Source organism: Solanum pennellii, chromosome 10 (assembly GCF_001406875.1).
Source record: "Solanum pennellii chromosome 10, SPENNV200".
Taxonomy (NCBI): Eukaryota; Viridiplantae; Streptophyta; class Magnoliopsida; order Solanales; family Solanaceae; genus Solanum; species Solanum pennellii.
In genome coordinates, this window is record NC_028646.1 from 79,448,974 (window position 1) to 79,463,588 (window position 14,615).

The 14,615-nt window shown below is 35.7% G+C and overlaps 3 protein-coding genes across 3 annotated transcripts; 2 read left to right on the forward strand and 1 right to left on the reverse strand.

Annotated features, from left to right (window-relative positions):
- Positions 1–936: 936 nt before the first annotated feature.
- Positions 937–5,807, forward strand: LOC107002117 (5-methyltetrahydropteroyltriglutamate--homocysteine methyltransferase). Its single transcript, XM_015200027.2, has 11 exons — positions 937–1,092; positions 2,256–2,609; positions 2,705–2,792; positions 3,016–3,143; positions 3,215–3,606; positions 3,703–3,866; positions 3,973–4,053; positions 4,142–4,308; positions 4,386–4,491; positions 4,611–4,861; positions 4,956–5,807. The coding sequence occupies exons 2-11, from the start codon at positions 2,260–2,262 to the stop codon at positions 5,524–5,526; spliced, it is 2,298 nt and encodes a 765-aa protein (XP_015055513.1). The 5' UTR covers positions 937–1,092; positions 2,256–2,259; the 3' UTR covers positions 5,527–5,807.
- A 432-nt stretch (positions 5,808–6,239) lies between these two features.
- LOC107002088 (blue copper protein-like) lies at positions 6,240–8,839 on the forward strand. The gene is made up of 3 exons (XM_027912424.1): positions 6,240–6,432; positions 6,744–7,076; positions 7,863–8,839. The coding sequence occupies exons 1-3, from the start codon at positions 6,267–6,269 to the stop codon at positions 8,231–8,233; spliced, it is 870 nt and encodes a 289-aa protein (XP_027768225.1). The 5' UTR covers positions 6,240–6,266; the 3' UTR covers positions 8,234–8,839.
- LOC107002458 (V-type proton ATPase subunit d2) lies at positions 8,762–14,389 on the reverse strand. The gene is made up of 10 exons (XM_015200497.2): positions 14,046–14,389; positions 12,467–12,587; positions 11,036–11,143; positions 10,856–10,958; positions 10,384–10,464; positions 10,201–10,286; positions 10,038–10,097; positions 9,911–9,959; positions 9,387–9,521; positions 8,762–9,240 (listed from the first exon to the last, which is right to left on the reverse strand). Exons 1-10 carry the CDS (start codon positions 14,224–14,226, stop codon positions 9,109–9,111), a joined length of 1,056 nt encoding a protein of 351 aa, XP_015055983.1. The 5' UTR covers positions 14,227–14,389; the 3' UTR covers positions 8,762–9,108.
- Positions 14,390–14,615: the final 226 nt, after the last annotated feature.

Sequence of the window (14,615 nt, forward strand, 5' to 3'; positions counted from 1 at the left end):
ACCTTAACTCATCTTCAACACTTTGCCAAATAAAATAGTCCATTTCTTTTAATTTTTTATTCGTTATTCGTATTAACGCTCGATTATATTTTAATTTATCAATTATAAAATTCATTGTTTCAAAACTACATTTTTGCATAATTTTTATAATAAATTTAAAATCTTCGATTAAAAAATAATTGCATCTCATATTTAATATTTTAATAATCCGCCTCATTTTTTCAACAACTCCCGGGGTTGGTACAAGCCTTGTTTCTCGTCAGGTATAAGTCACCACTTTCATAAATTTTACAATAAATAATTAAAATAATGCATTTTTTTTAATTACAAAAATGAGTTATAAAATTAACAACAATATATATATATAATATAATCTATAAAAATTTACAAATAAAATATATAGATCCTATCATTTTACATATAATTAATTATCACCCTTAATAAATAGCCTCAATTTCAGTGATGATGAATACACTTTCAATAAAGAGTGTTTTAACTTTTTTTTTTAAAGCAAAAGTATTTTAGATCTAAATTAATCAGATCTAAAATCAATACAAACAAGGAAAAAAAAGAATAGAAATATATTCTCAACTTCAGAACAATATTAAAAATGAAAATATATCTATCAAAATAACTCACTCGTGAATTTAATCTAGTTCAGTAAATTTTGATAAGTTTGATATATAAAATAGTCTCATCTGATCTAAAATAATTGTCTCATATCAGTTAATCATCTTACCTCAATTAAAGTTTTCTTATATTACCCTTACAATTAGTTTTATTCGAAAGTAAACGAAAACGATCAACTAATATAAAACGAGTGAAAAGTTGAAATAAAAATTCAAAAAAAATCGATAAAGTTGAAATTTTGATTTCGCGATTGACGGCAAGGTAACCAAACTATAGGTTAAAAAATAAATCAAGTTGTATAGAGTAGATCTACCACAAAAAGCTACCAACTTTAACATTTTTTTTCTATATAAACTCAGTCATCTTCCGCTTCAAACTCGCGTCCTTCTGTTCTCTTCTTCTTCAATTTCATCACACAAGAACCAGTCCTCACCGGTTCTGTTCTTTTTTTTTCTCCTAAAGGTACGGTTTGCCATTGCTAACCAATCTCATTTCTAGTATTTCAGTCACCAATTTCATCATTTTCAAATTGGGTGCTTTTACTACTTCTTTTATCACTCAAAATTCTGTGATTTTTTTTTTGTTAGTTTTGCTCAGGTGTTGCTTGATTTGCATTTTTACTACTATTGGTATGAAACCCATGTCGATTTAGTGTTCATTGTTCAATCCCAATTATGGTTTAGTTTGGTTAGGGGTGTGTTGTTCATGTTTCATTGATGCTCTGTTTTTTTTTTTTTGGGTATCTGGGTATGCATTGGAATTGAGGTTTAGATCTGTGTTATGGGGTTTTTGTTTCTGGGTATGCATTGGAATTGAGTTTTAGATCTGGAATATGGAGTTGCAGATCTGTGATGAGGTGTTTAGGGTTTGATTAGATCTGATTTAGCAGGGTTGTGATCTAATTTGTATGGAGTAATGTATATCAGATCTGATGCTTTTGAGCTTATATGACTGATAAATGAGTGTATTATTCAATCAAGTAATGATTTTAGTTTGGAATTTTGTAATTTGGCTCTGTTTAAGTTCTGATTCACTGTTTGTTTGTTGTACTGAGAAACGACAAGCTATGCTTTTTTGTAATTGTGTACTTTGTAAGTGTATGTTTAGTACAATGTGTCAAAATGCTCAACTACCTACTATATATTAAAAAGAATCAATCTTGTTGAAGGTTTTTAAGTATCTACATCAACCACCTTGATCTTGAACCTATATTGCTCGGACTCTTTAAAAATGTTGTCGGTGTTTGGATCGTTCAAAAATGCATTATCTTTGGTGGATGTTATGAGGTATCATTGATGTTTGTAAGAGTCGGAGCAACGTAGTTTCAAACCTTGGATCTTACTAGTAATCAGTGATACTTTGAAGAGTCGGAACAGCACAGTTTTAAATTGATTGGGGTTAGCTGTATGAATCCTTTAGATCTTACGAGTAATCAAGGATATCTTTAGGAGTTGGAACAACGTAGGTTCGAGCTGATTGGGGTCAGGGGTATGAATCCTTTATATCTATTGTGTTCTATATGTCTATTTTGGTGGAATGTCTGTTCAAAGTGTGTGGATCAAGATAAGTTTGGTTTATAATTAGTGATGGATTTTGTGCCTGATTGTGTGTTTTGTATGAATCAGAAAAATGGCATCTCATGTTGTTGGATATCCCCGTATGGGCCCAAAGAGAGAGCTGAAATTCGCTCTTGAGTCTTTCTGGGATGGAAAGAGCAGTGCTGAGGATTTGAAGAAGGTCTCTGCAGACCTCAGGTCATCCATCTGGAAGCAGATGTCTGATGCTGGCATTAAGTACATCCCCAGCAACACATTCTCTTACTATGATCAGGTGCTCGACACAACCGCAATGCTTGGTGCTGTCCCATCTAGGTACAACTGGACCGGTGGTGAGATTGAGTTTGCTACTTACTTCTCCATGGCCAGAGGAAATGCCTCCGTCCCTGCTATGGAGATGACCAAGTGGTTCGACACCAACTAGTAAGTGACACATCAATTACGTCTACCAACCTTTTTACTAGGCGTGATTATCTTGTTTGTGTACTAATTTTATGTGAATTCTTTGTTTGATCCAGCCACTTCATCGTCCCTGAGTTGGGACCTGATGTTAACTTTTCATATGCTTCCCACAAGGCAGTAAATGAGTACAAAGAGGCCAAGGCGGTATGTTGTCTTTTGCTATATATTCTTTTCGTTTTATTATACATGAATGGTATTTGGACTATTTGAATGAAATGTAATGATTGTGATCATTCATCATCATGACATAGATCTTATTGGTAGATCATTGCACCAATTGCACTATATAGTTAAATCTTGTTGGTCTTATGCATGAATTAGAATATTAGATAATTGATTATTGATCTTGATATTCTTACTCATGCAGCAAGGAGTAGACACTGTTCCAGTTCTTGTTGGTCCAGTTTCATACTTGCTGCTATCCAAGCCTGCTAAGGGTGTTGACAAATCTTTCCCACTTTTGTCACTTTTGGACAAAATCCTTCCAATTTACAAGTAAGTATCCCCCCCCCCCTCAGTATGCTATATCCGAATGGGCAAACTCTAACATAAAATTGTGAATACAGGGAAGTTATCGCTGAGTTGAAGGCAGCTGGTGCTTCTTGGATCCAGTTAGATGAGCCCACACTTGTGTTGGATCTAGAGTCTCACAAATTGGAAGCATTCACCAAGGCCTATGCTGATCTCGAGTCATCTCTATCTGGCCTTAATGTTCTCGTTGAGACCTACTTTGCTGATGTTCCCGCCGAGGCATTCAAAACCCTCACTGCTTTGAAGGGGGTTACCGCCTTTGGCTTTGACTTGGTCCGTGGAACTCAGACCCTTGAGTTAATCAAGAGTAGCTTCCCTTCAGGCAAGTACTTGTTTGCAGGAGTGGTTGACGGAAGGAACATCTGGGCAAATGATCTTGCTGCATCTCTTGCTCTCCTGCAAACTCTTGAGGGAGTTGTAGGAAAAGGTAATGCATTTTTCTACCTCATCACTTGATAGTTGGTAGTGATCCTGTTGGTGATTTATCACCGAAGATGATTCCTTATCATATTCAATGTTGCAGACAAGCTTGTTGCCTCTACATCTTGCTCCCTACTCCACACTGCTGTTGATCTGATCAACGAGACAAAACTTGACGATGAAATCAAGTCGTGGTTGGCATTTGCTGCCCAGAAGGTTGTTGAAGTGAATGCTTTGGCCAAGGCATTGTCTGGTGCCAAGGATGAGGTATATAGTTTGTTCTTAACTAAAAGTCTTTGAAAAATGATTTTTTTAAACTATTACGGTTGACAGAGTTTTTGTATATTGTCTAAATGTGTTTGTTGTCTTTCAGGCATTTTTCTCTGCTAATGCTGCTGCTCAAGCTTCCAGGAAGTCCTCCCCAAGAGTGACCAATGAAGCTGTTCAAAAGGCTGTAAGTGTTGAACTGAATGACGTTGTCTTTTAATTAATGACTTGTAATTATATTGTACTTACTACCTTTTGCTCTTCCGATGTCTCAGTCTGCTGCTCTTCAAGGATCTGACCACCGCCGTGCTACAAATGTTAGTGCTAGACTTGATGCCCAACAAAAGAAGCTTAACCTACCAATCCTGCCCACAACCACCATTGGATCCTTCCCCCAGACAGTGGAGCTCAGGAGAGTTCGTCGTGAATACAAGGCCAAGAAGTAAGTGTTATCCTTGTTTTCTGCTTGTTATTGTTGGTGTTGTTGAATATCTTTTCTCATAATTCATTTTTTAACAGGATCTCCGAGGAGGAGTATGTTAAGGCCATCACCGAGGAAATCAAGAAGGTTGTTGATCTCCAGGAGGAACTTGACATTGATGTCTTGGTTCACGGAGAGCCTGAGGTAGGGCAGTTACCTGCTTACCTCTACTTCCGTATATGTTTTGCGTCTTTTGTATCCCTATGCACACACTTTGCATGCAAAATTATGGTTTAGTAAGTTTCAATGCTTGATGTATGCAGAGGAACGATATGGTTGAGTACTTCGGAGAGCAGCTCTCTGGTTTTGCTTTCACTGCCAATGGATGGGTTCAATCTTATGGATCTCGATGTGTGAAGCCACCAATCATCTATGGTGATGTGAGTCGCCCTAAGCCAATGACCGTCTTCTGGTCCTCAAAAGCTCAAGAGATGACCAAGAGGCCAATGAAGGGAATGCTTACTGGCCCTGTCACCATTCTCAACTGGTCTTTTGTCAGAAATGACCAACCTAGGTAACTTTTGCACCCTACTCCTAATTTGATGTTTAAAGGTTCTCTGTTCATGTGTAATGAACTCGACGCTAACCGTCATTATTGCTTTTTCCAGGTTTGAGACCTGCTACCAGATTGCTTTGGCCATTAAGGACGAAGTGGAGGATTTGGAGAAGGCCGGCATCACTGTGATCCAAATTGACGAAGCTGCATTGAGAGAGGGATTGCCTCTTAGGAAGGCTGAGCACGCTTTCTACTTGAACTGGGCCGTTCACTCTTTCAGAATCACCAACGTCGGTATCCAGGACACCACACAGATCCACACTCACATGTGCTACTCCAACTTCAACGACATTATCCACTCCATCATCGACATGGATGCTGATGTGATCACCATTGAGAACTCACGTTCTGATGAGAAGCTTCTCTCAGTTTTCAGGGAGGGAGTTAAATACGGAGCTGGTATCGGCCCTGGTGTCTATGACATCCACTCTCCAAGAATACCATCAACCGAAGAGATTGCTGACAGAGTTAACAAGATGCTTGCAGTCCTTGACACCAACATCTTGTGGGTGAACCCCGACTGTGGTCTCAAGACTCGCAAGTACACCGAGGTGAAGCCAGCCCTACAAAACATGGTGTCTGCAGCCAAGACCATCCGCACTCAGCTCGCCAGCGCCAAGTGAGTTTAATATGTCACTGGAGGATTCTTGAATCAACTATATGGTGGTCATTGAACTTGAAATGAGATACTTTTTCTGTTGATTTAAATAATTTGTATTGCTGATGAAATATTATTGTGTAGATTAGTCTGCCCTCTGGGCCATTTCCTGATTTTTTTTCTTTAATGTTTTGGAGCTTTTTTTCTTTTGATTGTTTTCGAATTTTTCCTTGTTACTATACCAGCAAGCGGATTCATGTATTTTGGAGATGAAATCAAAGAAATATTAGTCCGTTTATGCTCACACACTCTTTTGCATTTTTTCTTTCTTTTTACTCGTCTTAAATTATCTATCGTGTTTCTTTCGTAGACGTCTCTTAAAGTGAAACAATGAATGGGTGAGCTGAAACTTATAGAATTATACATTGATCTCAAGTAATTACATTGATACATATTAAGCAGGTGAATGTGTATTTTATCACTCTTTAAGATCGATGCTCATCACTAAAGCTTCTGGTTAAGAATGAAAGGATTCTAATTTATGTCGATCAAATACTTAGTTATTATCATCTTTACTTCTTTGAAATTTACGAGAATATTAATGGAATATTTCTACTTTATTAAATTTAGTGGGGTTCACGTACTTAGAATTCAATGGAATCAATTTGTCATTCTCAATAAATTTTGTTGCTATAAATAACCACACCAAAATTTTCTTATTTCAACACATCCAAAAAGTTTTTATTTAAAGAAAATATTTTTTCCATGGCTTCAAAAATTATTTTTTGTTTTATGATTGGGTTTTTAGGATTTTTGCCAGAAATTACAAAGGCAACTGAGTATTGGGTAGGTGGTGAAAAGGGCTGGACCCTTGATGTTGATTATCAAGCTTGGGCCAAGGACAAAACTTTCAAAGTTGGAGACACATTAGGTACAATAAATTGCACAAATAGCCACTTTCAACCCTCCCACCCAGATAATTGAAAAATAGTTATCGTCATGAAATTTGAAACTCCGGGATATTATTAACCATAGAATATCAAATTCCACGATAATGACTATTTTTTGGTTACAATGATGAAAAGTGGCTAGCCTACGCAATTACTCTTGATATATGATGAATTTAAGTTATATATACTGGTACTGTAGTTTCTTATATCATCAGCTATTATTTTGAGTGACGATTATTATAGGCCTTAAAACTATTTTTGAATCTTTTTTTTTTATTCTTTGTAATTGTAGTTTTCAAGTATAACAAAGATAATCACAATGTGTTCAAAGTGAACCAAACATCTTTTCAAAATTGCTTAGTTCCTCCACCAAGTCAAGGTTTAACTTCTGGCCATGATGTTATTACATTGGCTAGCCCTGGTAAACATTGGTACATTTGTGGTTTTCCAACACATTGTTCTGATCATAGCCAAAAACTTGTCATCACCGTCGAAGCCGGAGCTCCGGCACCGGCACCGCTACCGGCAACGGAGTATTGGGTTGGAGGTGATAAAGGATGGACCATTGATGTTGATTATCAAGCTTGGGCCAAGGGCAAAAATTTCAAGGTTGGAGACACATTAGGTATGTATTATAATTCATGTATATCAGATAGAAAAAGTAAACAATTAATTTGATCGACTATTTATATAAAAATCCCCCTTTTAATAACCATTAGGTGTTCGAAAGTCATTAGTCGATTAATCTGAATTTATATCGTATATGACCTTTAAAGAAAAGAAGCAACTCGAAATTGTTGGTTAAAGGTGGAGGGTTTTCTTGGTTACTCCCTCTATCCCACATTAGATGGAAACTTTCTAGTTTACATAGTAATATTACGGAAAACTTACATAAATATACTATAATAAAAAAATATTTATCATTTATAGCAATAACGTTTTTTTTCACTTGATTACTTTTAATTCATTTATAATACAAGTTTAATACATATTATAAAGAACAATTTATTATTCACATATAATATAAGTTTTATTGATGGATAATACATTTGTCACACATTTTAATACACTTATAATACAATGTGACAATCTTTTTACCAAACAAACATAATATATTTAAAAAATAATTATAATTCAAATATATTGCATATACATAATTCACTTTTAATACATATTACAGATTTATCACAATATTGCTATAAATGATAATAAACAAAAAGTATCGCTAAAATCAGTAATTATTTTTTAAAATGTATTAATTCATGTAATTTTTCCTAATATTACTCCCTCTATCCCATATCAAATAATATGATTTTTTAATAACCGTGTAAAATAGAAAATGCCTTTTCTCAATTAGTTACTTATTATAAGGAATTATCAATTGAAACTATTTTTCTATCTTTTCTTGTAGTTTTTAAATATACCAAAGGACATCACAATGTGTTCAAAGTGAACCAAACATCTTTCAAAGACTGCATAATCCCTTCAAGTGGAGGAGTAACTTCTGGTCATGATGTGATCACATTAGCCACTCCTGGTAAAAAATGGTACATTTGTGGTTTTCCATCACATTGCTCTGACCATAAACAAAAGCTTGTCATCACCGTGGAAGGTGAAGCTCCGGCACCGGCAACTCCCATCCCTGCACCGGCAACTCCTGTTCCGACACCGGGACCGGCTACTAAGGATGATTCAAACAATTCATACAGGGTTACTATATCTGCATACAGGATCTTTGTTGGAGGTGTGATTTTGATTTGGACAATTCTAACATTAGTTTGATCCAAATTGAGTTTTACATTTGTGTTAAGAACATAGAGCTTTGCCTACTACAAAAGAATAAATGAATAATTGGTTTATATTGGGGAAAGAATTTATGCAAGTGTAATTGGAATAATAACAACTCTTGATTTCATCACTTTTTCTTCATTTGGTTTTCTAATGTATTTATACTTAAAATCTTTCTTAGACTCCATTATAATTGGTACATGGAAAGAGCAGGATTAAAAAGATTCAAAATATTGCTTAAAGCACACAACACAAAAAGATTCATACTAAGAAAGTGGGAAAAGGACGAATCGAAGGGACAGTCAAGATTTTGGCAAAAACATACCTAGTATAATCTCAAAAGTGAGATCTGGAGAGGGTCGTGTAGTGTCAATAGTCTTGAGTTGCACTAAACAAAGAAATAGATCATCTCGAAAGGACATATCAACACCAATATGAAGTCTAGTGATTCTACTTGACAAGTTCAAGCAGGTGATTTGTAGCTCAATGAGTTACCAAACAATGAAATCAGGCATTCAGGTATTATGATAGCAGCGAACTCAATAAATAGCGATACATTGATACACATCAATCCAAGTATCGTTCCAGATAACAATTATACCAACATACATTGACTTATTAGGAAAAGTTGCAAACGAACTGGGTAATATCCGTGTATAACTGTAACCATTGTCCTATGACTTAGGAAAGACATAGGAGATATGGCTAGTTCCACAGAGAATGGCCTCACAATTACTGTAACCCCCCTCCTACAGGGGTAGGGTCTGGCCTTCTTAACCAAAAAACTCAATAGTTATCAACAAATGGTCGTGAAAATCAAATTTACAGACAAGCATGGAGAGCACATGATCTCAAATATGGCTAAATTACTAAAATATGAAAACAACGCTGTCATGGACTCTGGTTTTTTGGTTCTGAGAGACACATTCAGAAATCCACATCAGGTTCCTTATCTCCTGCTCTCTCAGCCTTATATATGAGAAAAATACACCATAGTGGAACTGCAGTCAAAAGAAAAGAGTATCAATAAGGAAGCAGACGGATTGAAAGGTTTTTCTGCTGCATATCTCGGGGGAACTCTTTTATGAGGTTTTTGGGGTGGAAAACTTTTGAAGATTAACAATAAAGATTGCTCAAATGAACAAACCTGTTGTTCAAAAGATAAGCAAAGGCGTTTCACTTCCTCTTCATAGAAAGCCTTGTCGAGCATCTGGCTCTCCCCATATGACAACTTAGAAAATATGGATTGATAAGGGGGGTACTTTTCCATGACACCGCGGACCTAAAGCAAGAAGAGAAGGACAATTAGAAGACAACAGTCCATGTAAGGAGGATAGAAAACAAAAGAATTTTACTTTTAATTTGTCATTAACTCATTATAACTTTAAGTGGTCATAACAAAAGTATTGATTTGCTTGTATCCTTTAATCTACAAACAAATTGTCTTATCTTCCTCTTATTCGTCCTCTCCCTTCAAATAGTATTAAACCCACCAGGCACTATATGATGCTTCACCACTTTTTTTAAAGGGCGAGAACTGCATGCAATGTAGTACCTAACCACAATAAGAATCTCCCTATCTAGCTAACTATTTATTCAACTAGGGAAAGAATATTCCATGTGCATAAAAGCTGCAACAAGAAAAATAAACAAGAGTTGGTCATACAATACCTGATCTATATCTTCACATATGGCAAGTTCCTCATGACCGTATGGGTAACTATTAGCATAGATAGTGTCAGAAAGAGAGGTAATGTAACATATGAAGAACATGAATGATTGAGCTACATGAACTTACAGTAATCCAAAATTAGAGTACAACTTCCTGCGGTCATCACGTGTTAGCTCAGTGCCAATGCTGCAAATGAAAATATTTGTAGTTAATAATAGAAGCATTATTACAAGGTAAATAATAAACTTTATCCAGCAGGATTACAGGAAATCCCAAAAGAGTGGCATGCCTGTTTATAGTAATATTAACAGCTCTTCTGTCGGCCTCAAAAGAAAGCAAATCAGACATGATTTCTGCAGTTGCACCGCCTAATTTCTGTAAATAATCATATTAGACAAGTGAAATGAGTGCTAAACTTCATTAAAATGTAGAGCAGGAAAAATATGATAGAAAATTTTAAAACAAACAGTACCTGGCAAAATCTGTAGAAATCTTCAAGGTATGCCTTGTACAGTGTGTTTCTCATAATCTCAATGTTCATGTCATCCAAGTCCTGCTCCAAAGTAAGTCCATAAATAAAACAAAAACATTGATAAATGGAAGAAAACAGACTGAAAAACAACTGATGCATGGTTAAAGATATTCCCACATCAACAACCAGACCTACTTGGAGTATCCAAAAAAAAGATAAGTATCATCCTCAAACTGCAAGAAATCTTGACAGGATACTAGGGTAAAAGGTGGGGAAGAGGATCCTGGTGAACTACTTATAAGTACAAGAGCCTACAATCGCTTACTAATTAATTTCTTCAGAGGGACAGCAAACATAGAAAAGGTCGATGCTCAAGAAAAACAGGAATAAGGCAACATCTTTTGGGGGAAACGAAACATGTAGTTACTGATACCTATCAAAGTATTGAAGTAAAGGGTGAAGCATTTGATACCTCTGAAGTAATGCACTCAGAAAAGTATGGAGCCAAGGGTGTGTCAACAAGCACCAGCCTGTATAATTCCCTCATATTCTGGGCAACTGCCAGAGAAGCAATGCTGCAGAATAAATTAGAATAGTCAATACATGCTTTCATTTAGCTCTCATAATCCAATGCAAGCATTAGGAATAATACCTGTCAAACATGCCCAAAGGATGGCATTTCTCCAACAGTTCTTGGACATCTCTCTCATGCAAAGTTCCGGTGACAATTAGGACAACATTGTCAATCATGTGGCCATACCTGAACCATAGATTAAATACCAAAACTCAGTTTGATTATGCAGCAGAAGTGGGTAATAGTGTAATACACTAAGCTAGATGCACATAATGCCATTTAAGGCTCTATACTGACCAGTATTATTATGCAAATCTTTTTACAATACTAAATGCTTAGCATCAGAATGATAACGATAATATGACCACCCTACATTTAGCATGCATACACTCATTCAGGAGGTGAAAAATCCTCTTCTTTGCTTGTCTCAAATTATTGGGGAACAGTCAGAGAATATGATAGACCTGGAAAGTATAGTTTAGTTTAAAACACAGCATGGCTCATTAATTTCAGGATCTAAAGCTGAGGGTTATCATGTGCAAAGCAACACACATGTACTTTTTGTTATTTTTTAGAAAAACAAAAGGAATACACGAAATGCGCTCTTTTCTTCTTTGTTTTTACACTACTGCAAGTACATGTTGCCAAAAGAGAAAGCTCAGAATGTTACATTTGATTAAGACTTTAATTTATTACTCCCTCTATCCCAATTTATGTGATTCACTTTGACTGGCACAATGTTTAAGAAAGACAGAACAGACTTTTGAAACTTCTGGTCTAAAACAAGTCATAGTTATAATCGTCTCATTAAAGGTAAAATGAAAAATGTGAAGAAATCATTTTATTTCTAAATAAAGAAAGGTATCATTCTTTTGGAATAGACTAAAAAGGAAAGCATAACACAAAAATTGGAATAGAGGGATTATAAATGGATACATTGTTGTTGTTGTTGTTGTTGTTTTGATGAAGTAAAGGATTTCATTAAAGAGCAGCAGGGTGAGGCAAAAGGAAAAAGTGAACAAAGAAAGAGAGTTAGTTTCCTTACATGAGTGCTAAGCTAGTATCAATCAAAAAGCTTACAAAATCCAAAAAGCTGTCTAACACTATTAAAAGGAGACAAAATGTTCCAACTAAATAGATTGACTAGGGATCTAGCTTTTAGAGTATGGACACATTTTTTATCAGATATGAGGTTTCGTAGAGGTAATACTTCCGAATCTAGAACAGGATGATTTTTTTCAGGAACAAGTGTAGAATAAAATGAATTTACATGCATACATTTACATGAATGACTCTCAAGTTCCTCTCTTCCACTGAGCAAATATCTAAAGAACGTTTTAACTCAGCGAGGACACTAAGTATTATGTTCCCTTTGCTGTATGGGGCCATCTCTGGTGATGCTAAGAACGGCGAAACTGTTCAACTATCTAGAGAGGTTACCTAATGGTGTAAATGTTATAAAACTTAAAGACACAACTCCTTTTCGTATCTTGGGGAAGCTGGATTTACCTGATGTATTCCAGAAAGGTTGACAAGGGCTCTGTGGCTTGGCAGAGCATGTGGTTGAACTCATCTACAAGTTTGACAGTACATTTCTCCACAATCGTAGTAGTGTGTAAAGGGGAAGGCTCTGCAAAAGGCCAGCAAAAGTATAATAAGGAAAAAAAAAGTAGAATAAGGAAGAATCTGACAGTGATCTGTATTAAGCATTGCAGAAGAAAGGTGTATTTTCAAGAATTGCAAAAACATCGACGTGTAAGCAGCATTTTAATATATGCTGCCGGCAAATTCTGGAATCCAGACATTCTGAAAACAGAACCAACTTGAGGAATGATATTAGGATATTAGCTACCATTACAACAACAACATACCAGTGTAATTCCCACAAGTGGGGTCTGGGGAGGGTAGACTGGTAGAGTGTACTCACACCTTACCCCTACCCTCGAGGTAGAGAGGCTGCTTCCGATAGACCCTCGGCTCAAGGAAAAAAAAAGGGTCTAATAAAGATTTAACATGAGTGAACAAGTCATGGCAAAATCCATTAGAGAGCATGTCAAAGTATGCTGAAAACAGAAACACTACAACAACAAAACAAAACAAAAATTGAAGTGCAAGAACAAACTACCTCACTACCATTCACTTACAAATCTGAGTCAACTTCAAATAATCAATTTGATACAAATACAAGAAAATGCCTAATCTATCACGATGCTTCAATTGATTTATAATCATAGGTAACAAAATCATGAAATAAGGACTATTACATAAGAGTTAAACTTATCTCAAGCTAATCCTGAACCCACAAAAACAAACTACCTCAGTAACTTGTACTTACAAATCAGAGTAAACTTCAACATAATCCAATCAATATAAAATACGACAAAATGCATAATCTATCAGGAGGTTTCAATATTCATGATCATAAGCAACGAAATCACGAAATAAGGATGAGAAACTTGCAATTTTGAAAATACGGACTATACTCAGTTGCTGGGAGGAGCATCTTAAAATGTTATCGCTTTCCATTAAACTAGCTATAATACACAACGAATACTACATAAAACTTAAAAGAGTTAAACTGATCCCAAGCTAATCCTGAACCTACATAAACATCACTCAGCGCGGGACTCCTGTGTGAGGTAGGTGATGGTCAACAACTCAGACCGGAAATGTTGAAACTACCTCACTACCTTTTTTACTTACAAATCTGAGTCAAACTTCAAAATAATCCAATCGATACAAAATACAACAAAATGCCTAATATAAACAAACTACCTCACTACCTTTTCACTTACAAATCCAAGTCAAAACCTCAAAACAATCCAATCCATACAAATACAGCAAAAAAAAAGTGCCTAATCTATAATGAACCTTTAATCGATTTAAATTTTTCTGAGAAAGTTAACATAACCTTTAATTGATTTATGATCCTAACTGATCTCAAGCTAATGCCGAATCTACAGAAACAAACTACCTCCTCACTACCTCTACACTTACAAAATCTGAGTCAAACTTCAAAATAATCCAATCAATACAACAAAAATGCCTAATCTATCAGGGATTTCCGATCAGAGGTAACGAAACTCACCATTTTGGAGATAAGGACCGTATTCAGTAGCGGATAGATGCATCTTGATGTCATCTAGAGTTTCGCACTGGCATAGATTGTTGTAGTCTGCAGCGGTGAGAAGACCAGATCGGTGACCTCTAACGATGGCTTCCAAATAGCCACTGTGGATGTTGAAGGTAAGCGCTTCGAATCCGTACATGGTTGATATAGAATCCTCCACAGATACAGATCTGAAGCGGAATTTGGAGAATTTTTTTTTTTCTAATCTTAGAGAGAAGAAGGTGAATTGAATTTTGTGGGTATAGTGAGTTGGGGTAACGAACAAATGAACAAAGGCAGATCAATCAAGTTCTAGAGAGAAATTGACACAAATGGTCCTTTATCTTTGGTAGTAGTTACAATCTCCTTCTTTAATTATTAACTAAGCAACTTTGGTCCCTTAAGTTTACGAAGTGGGCACTTTTTAATATCTAAGATTATTTAGTGGATTCTGATTGATAAATTCAATTGGAACTAGAGTTTTTTTCAATCAAAAATTTGAATCTCAAAAGTTATTGTATACTTTTGAAATAAACCAAAAATAGTATA

What these genes read in the sequence shown, in the direction of transcription:
- LOC107002088 (XM_027912424.1), top strand. Translation starts at nt 6,267, where the DNA reads ATGGCTTCAAAAATTATTTTTTGTTTTATGATTGGGTTTTTAGGATTT. An exon ending in CAAAGTTGGAGACACATTAG is followed by an intron (nt 6,433 to 6,743) that starts GTACAATAAATT and finishes TTGTAATTGTAG; the next exon opens with TTTTCAAGTATAACAAAGAT. An exon ending in CAAGGTTGGAGACACATTAG is followed by an intron (nt 7,077 to 7,862) that starts GTATGTATTATA and finishes CTTTTCTTGTAG; the next exon opens with TTTTTAAATATACCAAAGGA.
- LOC107002117 (XM_015200027.2), top strand. Translation starts at nt 2,260, where the DNA reads ATGGCATCTCATGTTGTTGGATATCCCCGTATGGGCCCAAAGAGAGAG. An exon ending in ATGAAGCTGTTCAAAAGGCT is followed by an intron (nt 4,054 to 4,141) that starts GTAAGTGTTGAA and finishes CCGATGTCTCAG; the next exon opens with TCTGCTGCTCTTCAAGGATC. An exon ending in CGTGAATACAAGGCCAAGAA is followed by an intron (nt 4,309 to 4,385) that starts GTAAGTGTTATC and finishes ATTTTTTAACAG; the next exon opens with GATCTCCGAGGAGGAGTATG.
- LOC107002458 (XM_015200497.2), bottom strand. Translation starts at nt 14,226, where the DNA reads ATGTACGGATTCGAAGCGCTTACCTTCAACATCCACAGTGGCTATTTG. An exon ending in ACCTTTCTGGAATACATCAG is followed by an intron (nt 11,144 to 12,466) that starts GTAAATCCAGCT and finishes TCTATGGTTCAG; the next exon opens with GTATGGCCACATGATTGACA. An exon ending in GTTAATATTACTATAAACAG is followed by an intron (nt 10,098 to 10,200) that starts GCATGCCACTCT and finishes TTTCATTTGCAG; the next exon opens with CATTGGCACTGAGCTAACAC.